Source organism: Polistes fuscatus, unplaced genomic scaffold, assembly GCF_010416935.1.
Source record: "Polistes fuscatus isolate 324 unplaced genomic scaffold, CU_Pfus_HIC Scaffold1, whole genome shotgun sequence".
Taxonomy (NCBI): Eukaryota; Metazoa; Arthropoda; class Insecta; order Hymenoptera; family Vespidae; genus Polistes; species Polistes fuscatus.
Window position 1 is genome coordinate 2,336,184 of NW_025112997.1, and position 8,606 is coordinate 2,344,789.

An 8,606-nucleotide genomic window follows, 5' to 3' on the forward strand; every position below is an offset into this window, starting at 1 on the left:
GTTGGTACGCTTTCACCATTTTGTAGGAAAAATTTCAACGAGTAGAAGGAAAAGACCGAGGTCATCGAAATGCCTGAGGAACAGAAGGTGGGCTAGTCTCCCTCGTGTATTCCTAAAATAGGATGTCGGTGAAAATGAGGAGGGGAGAGAGAGAGGGAGAGAGAGAGATAGAGGGAACGAGAAAGACAGACAGACAGACAGAAAGAGGGGAAGAAAGAAGGGTGATGGATAAGGGGAGAAAGCAGAAAGAGGGACTTTGGACTAAAGCAGATTTTGTACTAGCACGTTTCACTATTCACTAACTCATGTTACTACGCATGTGTGTGTGTGTATTCGTAGGCCCTAAAACTACAGGATGTCTGGCGTACTTGTAATAAAATACGTGCTGCGATATTTCGTACGGGGCTTAATCTTTGGGACCATTACAAACCCTTAGATCCCGAAAACAACAGTTTGATTTCAGGTAAAAAATTTTCAATAGTGCCAAGTTATACGAACAATTTCCTTTACAAATTTTCAAAGGATTTTAAAATTAAATACGAGGCAAAAAAGGATCCTAGAATTTTGTGATTCATTGAAGATTTCATTTTAGGATTGTAGGAGAAACAAATATATATTTACAAATACTCAAATATTTTTTCTTCTTTCTTTTTTTGAATATTAAAACTAAATTGTTTTTATTTGAGATAGCTGCTTTCAGTATAACTTGGCCAAATTATTTGACAATACTAATTAATGATTGAAAAAATAATTTTGATAAATTCTATATTCGCAGAAGTTAAATTTGTCTCAGTTTTATGCGGTCCACTGAAGGAAATTATCGGCTTATCTGATAAAGAAATATGCGAACTCGCTGATTATTTTCGCGTACAAGATGGACGAATTCTTTACAGGCAATTTTGCGAGGTCATTCACGACAGCGGTATGACGAATAATTTTTTACAAATGTGTCGCGAGATCACGATCGAGCAAAAATCTCGGTTTGAAAAGTAATAAAATTTATTTATCCACAACAAATTGTTCCCCACTCCCTCTTCCCCTCGCCCCCCATTGACTGTATTTTTTTTCTTTTCAAATATGACAAGAATTTGTTCCTACAATACAATGCGATTTCCAAAATTCCTACCAAAGTTTCTTTTCTTTTCTTTTTCTTTTAAAAGGAACAACAGATGTTTCTTTCAAGATTCTATTGAAATCATTCTCTTTTATTTGAAACGAAAGATTAAGCTTTCCATTTCATTAGAAATAGAAAAAATAGATAAAATTTTCAACCTTTTGAATTTGAAAAGAGAAAGTTACACACATTCTTAAATATAAAAATTAAAATGTAAAGAAAAGTCGTTTGCAGCTCCTGATTTTAGTGGGAATAAGCCATTCGTAACTGGATTGGAATGGGAAGATCCACTTCATGTTAATGTATTGAATTCTACTGAACTTCGAAAGTTGTCTTTGATAATCACTCGGATTGCTGTATTGGTCAACAAGCGTAAGCTCGTTTTGAGGCCATATTTTCAAGATTACGAATTAGTACGTTTTATCAGGAAAAATAAAACTTAAAATAGATAAAACAATTTATCTAACGTTCATGTTTATCACATCGAAAAAAAAAAAAGAAAATTGAAAAATAATTTAATTTAAGATTAATATTTTCGTATAGATAGCAAAGAATGTGGGTACCGTTACTTACGCACATTTCGGCAGAGTATTGAAATTTCTCGGCATTGTTCTCGGCTCGGAAGAATTTTGTTTATTGGTTAAAAGATTTTCTAAGGATTCCTATACCATAAATTATGTTGCTTTCGTCAAGGCCATTGACGAGGCACAAGATTACATGGAAAGATGCGGGATGCTTGATCTTTCCGGTGTAAGCAAATTATAAATAAAAATAATTATTTAATAATTAACGAAAGAGAGAGAGAGAGAGGAGAGAGAAAAATGTGTGTATGTGTGTGTGTATGACGACCAAGAAAGTTCCTGCTGTTCCTAAGATATTCTATCATTTATTTTTACTTATTAAACTCGAAAAAAAAGAACTTGAATTTGAATGATTTAATAGAAATTATTAGATCAATTTCCTGGCCGAGTGATAACCGCAGAATTACCGAAACTTCCAAGGCCAGAAATTGGCAGGGTTGACTTAAATCGTGTTTTTGGGAAACAAACGGTGTTTCATCCTGTGACGAAATTACAAAAAGAACATATGTCGTTGACGGAAGTTATCAGACGAATTCAGAGACACATATTTGAGCATAGAATTCGCATCTCTGAATTCTTCAAGGTACCAATTGATAATTTAAATAATCAAATATAAAAAAAAAAGAGAACGTCTTAAACTTAAATTTTAATTGAACCAATTATTTTTAGGGCTTTGATCCTTTGAACGATGGTAAAGTAACAGTGTCACAATTTAGAAGAGGATTAGATGCACTCCAAGTTTCATCCTTAGGAAGACTTTACATTGCTGAGACAGATATTTATTCGTTAATTACATTGTACAAAGATCCTAACGATCCTGATCGTGTTTGTTGGAGGACGTTCGAGGATGATATAAATCAAGGTATCTTCAAGTGTATTTCCCATTTGGGAACTGAAATAAAATTCACTTATTGTTAAATATTTTAGAATATTTTTAAGACGAATATAATAAAAGGTATTCAAATAATTATTAGAAAAATATATAAAAAAAAAGAAGAAATTAAATTAAATTATATGTAAAGGTTGTTAGGAAGAATCTATTTTAAATATAGTACGGTAATTACATGAAACCCATACATGGGCCGTTCATGCAAAGGCCCCGTACGTACGGTCGACCCATATAAGAATCGTACCGTGTTACCATAATTATATGCGATTAATTAAATATACAATTGTTATTACAAATTCTAACAAAATATTCTTCGAAGTTTTCACCGTTAAGGAATTGGAAAAATTGCCAAATTTGCAAGTAATTTCTCCTCCGAAAGAAGTCGAGGAACTTGTTAAACGTGGTACGACTGATTGGCAATGCGAAAAAAAAACTATAAGAGAATTATGCGAGAATACGTTGCTAAAGGTACGGCGTAGGATCGAGGAACGACGGATTTTGTTGAAACAATTCTTTCAAAATTACGACAAGTAATGAGAGAGACAAATTTATATCGATCTAAGATATGTAAAAATATGTTAAAATTATTATTTTTTTTTTTCTCAAGATATAATCACGGTCACGTTTCGCGCGCACAAATGAGACAAGTTTTATCTACAGCAGCGGTGCTTTTATCACCCGAAGAGGAATCAGCACTCGAACAAAGATACAACGACGATTTGGGATTCAATTATTTTATGTTTTTACAAGAATTAGAAGCCAAACCAATAACTCAACCACTTTACGATCAAATGTTAAAACAAAAAATTCAAGTTAATGCCGAGAAAGTATCGAAACCTGGCACTGAAGATGAAACTAACGTTGTCCTTGTATTGGCAAAAATTAAGGCCAAGGTTGTACGTGAAAGAATCAAGGTAAATCGTTAAACCACACACAAATGTCTTTATATTAAATGATTATGATATTTTCGATGTAACTAAATCTCAACGCGATTATATTTTTTATTTTCATTTAGGTATCCGAATTTCTTAAACAATACGATACGCATAACGAATTGAATATAACAATGGAGGATTTTGTACGGGGATTGGATCAACTTCGTTGTAATTTGAGTACCACCGAAGTTGATACTATAGCGAAGATTTTTAAATCTCCTATGAAGTAGGATTAACGTTTTACAATTAAAATATATATACATATATATATATATCACATATTTTTCTATTAAAATTATTAATTTTTGTTTTCTTTTTTAATAAAAATCAAAGACCAGGTTTTGTCGATTACGCGAGATTTGCCGAATGCGTAGAAGAAGCTGTGGCTATGGGTAGTTTGGAACGAGCACCATTAATTGTACCAATCCAACATATTCCTTCAGAAGCTAGCAGTAGAACGTTTCTTAATTTTGACGAACGATATATTTTAAGTCAATCGATGGACAAATTGTGTACAATTAAACAACCAAATTTGGAAGAACTTTTTGCGGTTGGTACATGATTGGTTTATCCAAATAAAAGAAAAAAAAAAATATATATATATATATAAATCAAATGAAATTAAAATGTTGATATTTAATTAATCATTCAATTGTTGGTAGGATTACGATAAAGAAAATGTAGGCACCGTTACGAAGAATTGTTTGATGCGTACTTTGTCTATCAGAGGAATGTTGAATTTGATTAGCAGCCGAGAATTAGACGTAATTTACAAATGTTTTTCTATCGAGAGAGCTGGTAATCTCGGATTTGATTATCGTGCATTTTTACGAGCATTGCGTTTGTTGCAAGAAAATAAAACGGCTTTACCTTTTTAATATATTTCCTCTTCTTTTCATATTTGCATATAATAATTCTTATATTAATCTTTCAATCAAAAAATAAGATATTTTGACAATCAAAAAAAGAATAAAAAAAGAAAATAAAACAAACTGCAAAGACTTTTTATTGTTTCGAATGTTTATACGAATAAGTAGAAGAGGATCATCCTTTCGACTTTCTTCAAAACTCGTTTTGTTCCTCTTCTATCAAGTGGATTACAAAACTCGTTTAACCAGGCTCCATTCTCTACGATTTCTTTTCGTTTCTTTTCTTTTTATTGTTTTTTATACTTTAAGAATATGAAAGATTCGACAGGATTTTTTTCATTTTTTTTTCGAAAAGGTAAAACAACAGCATGATTTTTTGTTTTTTAATTCAGTAATATTCTTCTTCTTTCTGCTTAAGCAACGTCTGTCAGAGATAATTTGTAATTACAAAGATATACTGTTAACAAAAAATTAATGTAATTATTATTATTTGTAATATAAATAACATATAGATTGATTTTTGAAGATTGTGTCGACATCTGACAACAATTATTTTCTTACCATTTACCTTCGTAGGTAATAAAAACTTCGATTTAAATCATCGGTAACGTAGATAACACAGGAACGCAATCGTATCGATACAATTTGTTTAACTATTATTTTGATCGCTAGATGGCAGCAAGATACTGAATCTCTTGAACGCAATCGTATCGATACAATTTGTTTAACTATTATTTTGATCGCTAGATGGCAGCACGATACTGAATCTCTGAAAGAAAACAAATGTAGGTAATTAATATAATCCGTCGGCAAAGTAAAAACTTTATAATACCGACGAAAAATAATTATATATTTCTTTTTGCTAAATAACAATACAGCATACTTTTTTTATTTACAAAAAAATAATTGAATAATAAAAATAAATTGCAATCTCGTTTTTTATAATTTGCAAAAAGAAAAAGAAAAAAATAAGTAAAGTAGATAATAGAAAGGAAAAACAATAATTCCTATACTCGAACGTTATTATCGGAATTAACAATAAATATTAATTAATCTTAGTAAATAGATAAAAATCCAAATTCATTAAAGTATCGTTAGACAGAGTATCGTGATTATCTTCTCGAAATTTTTATCCAGATAAAATTCAATTCAATGATATAGGATTAAGAGTATTATCAATATCGTAATCATCGATCATAATTTTATTATTATAAATTGTTATTAACGTGTATCAAAGACACAAATATTAACTTTTCGTGGGATTAATAACGATTAAACGAATACGCTAATGTAATTCTAATTTCTTCTGACGCGAGTTAAAAAAATAAAAAATTTGTCTACTATCGAATTCTATTAAAAAAAAAATAATTACAAAATTGCACTAAAAATTTGAAATGAATTGATAATTGATATAACACAAATTATAACAACGATGTTATAAACAATAGACGTAATGATAAAAAAAAAAGAAATAAAACAAAAACAAAATAGGAAAATGTTATAATGAAAAATAAAAAGAAATTAGAGAAGAGTAGGTGGCTCGTTATCCTTGAAAGAAAAAAAAGCTGATAGGGTCCAGCAGAGTGTGGAAAGATACGAGATACGTCTCAACGAAAGTAAGGTATAGGTTCTTTGAAGTATGTCTTGTAAGCTCATAGGTCGTGGGGGTAATTGAGTGGTAAGCCTAAGATAGAAAAAGAAAGAAAGAGAGAGAGAGAGAGAGAAAGAGAGAAAAACCCTCGAGAAGCTCGTGCAAAAGATGCAAACCGAACAGAGACATGGAGGTCATGCTTCCTGACCTAATTTTATATTCATCGATGCTCTTCTATCAAAAATAATCATTCTCTCTTTTTTTTCTCACTTATCATTGTAATAATAAAAAATAAAATACATTCCCTTCGATCGATTAATCAATGAAATTTAAAACTTTGTGTTTCTTGTCAAAAGTTAGTACGATTAAAGTAAAAACTATTATGTCGATTTATTAATTTGTTCATATTTTGATCATGACGATGGTGTTTTTTATTAGTATAATTTATCAAATTAATAAAAAGAAATTTATTATATTTATTTTATGAATTAGTGTTTTCATTCTAACATATGTTCCGTATAGTTACATTATTAAAATTATTATAACAATGTGTTGTGTGTGTGTTTTCGTTGTATATGAAAATGAATTAAAAATAAAGAATATATGATTTATTTTATAGTAATATCGTTAAATCAAATGCGATACTGTTAATTGTAAATGATTCTATTAATTTCCACATTCAATCGGGGATTGTTTGTTTAAAGAATTTTTAAATTCTCACAGATAAAATACAATTCTTATAAATATCAAAGAGAGAGAATAGCATTGTTGTATGATAAAAATGTTATAAAGATATCTTTTATCATATCTTGTTATATTCTGATTATTTTCGATTGTGCGACTTAACTGTCTATATAAATCGTTAGAATTGATTTTCCGTAATCAGTGCAATTGTTATTTGAGACGCCATCATCGAAAGGTAAATCTTATAACTATTATTACTTTCAATTATAATTATAATTTGATTATAATTAATGTAAATAATTTTGTTTATACAATTTTATTTCAGATACAGTAACAACAACAATAACAATGAAACTACTCGCATTTCTATGCATTTTATTATTCGCTGTAGCGACCTACGCTTCACCGCCATTGGGAATACCCGAAGAAAATCTTTCCGAACAATGCAAGACCCCTAAATGTCCAGAAAATGGTGGCAAGGAAACAATTAATTTGCCTTATCCATTGGATTGTTTGTTATACATTTCTTGCGGTGCTGAACGACGAATTGAAACTTGTCCCGACAATTTAGTCTTCAACAAGGTAATTTTTTATCACGCATTTTCTTCACACATATTTACATTAATTAATTTATTATATTTATTTGATATCGGCGTTATTTAATTAATTACGAATTAGTTGTTTTCATTCAAACGTAATAACATTATTAAATTAATTATGATAATGTTGTTTATTCGGTCAGTATATAATATAACTTAACAATTTTATATAATTACATTTCATTGATAATAAATATATTATTTAATAAGTTATTAATTATATATATTTATTTTTATAAATAAATCGATTAACAATTTTTGCGTGGATTAGAAATTTACGAAACTCGTTATGAAAAGATAATTAAAAAATACTGACCAAATAAAAAAACACGAAATGTTCGATGTCTCGCTTTAATCACGTTTCAAACGTATTATATACACATACATATACGCATACACGTATACAAACATATATATAATAAAAAGGAAGGAAAGAAAGGAAACAAAAAAAGAACCGGTTCCCTGTTATAAGGACTCGACGTCACGAACGCGTGGCACGAGCCTCTCCGAGTAAAAAGTCACGACCTCGAAAGTCACCCTTGAAAAGTCCCTTGGAACTCGCGGTGCTTTCACCGTATCTAGTTACGGTGTTCGTTGTTCTCGTACTCGTCGTCGTCGTCGTCGTAGTAGTAGTAATAGTCGTGGTGGTCGGTTGCACACGTGCACACGTGTCCATTGTAAAACCCGGGTGCTTCACCTGACACGTGCCAATTTTCAATTCGCATACTGGTGTCGAATGCGTAACTGCTTGACTTTTTGACACGACATTTTTGTCAAGGGTAGATACGTAAGATACCCTAATCGTATATATCGATCGAATCGCGATTTTTTATAACAATAACTCTTGCTAATGTATACTCCTAATGCGTCAATGAACATTGTATCTTATCTTTTTATTTTAACAATATTTTTTTTTTCCTTCTATTTTATATATCATATTCTTTTGTAATCGTTATCGTTAGAAATTTGATAATACCTTGCGCGAATCAAGGCCAATCGATTTGTTCTTTTCTATTTTCCTTACGATAGTTTTATCAGCTTACATCGATATACTTTGTGATTTTCTTTTTTTTATTATTATAGAAAACTGGACTTTGCGACACCCGCGAGAATGCTCAATGCGTACCATGCTGGCAATTACCATCGCCATAATGTTTCGACACGATTAATCATTTTTCTCTTCCACGGATTTATTATAATTGATAGATTTTTAATGGATCGAATTTAAAAAAAAAAAAAAAAAAAACAAAGTCTAAATAAAATTGTTATCACATGTGATTAATAATATGCGTACGATAAGAAAGATTTTTCTATTTATTTTCGAATAAAATCTTTTTACCTATT

The 8,606-nt window shown here is 30.2% G+C and overlaps 1 protein-coding gene and 1 long non-coding RNA gene across 2 annotated transcripts; both read left to right on the forward strand.

Annotated features, from left to right (window-relative positions):
- The first annotated feature begins 69 nt into the window (after nucleotides 1-69).
- Nucleotides 70-4,401, forward strand: LOC122521037. Its single transcript, XM_043641426.1, is given in 12 exon segments — nucleotides 70-87; nucleotides 283-463; nucleotides 776-922; nucleotides 1,349-1,527; nucleotides 1,658-1,864; nucleotides 2,057-2,278; nucleotides 2,365-2,557; nucleotides 2,904-3,114; nucleotides 3,192-3,498; nucleotides 3,600-3,745; nucleotides 3,853-4,069; nucleotides 4,182-4,401. Coding segments are annotated over 12 exon segments (2,244 nt in total). The 3' UTR covers nucleotides 4,398-4,401.
- Nucleotides 4,402-7,830: 3,429 nt separating this feature from the next.
- LOC122517985 lies at nucleotides 7,831-8,565 on the forward strand. The gene is made up of 2 exons (XR_006303952.1): nucleotides 7,831-8,041; nucleotides 8,346-8,565. It is a non-coding gene; the product is annotated as an uncharacterized LOC122517985 (long non-coding RNA).
- Nucleotides 8,566-8,606: the final 41 nt, after the last annotated feature.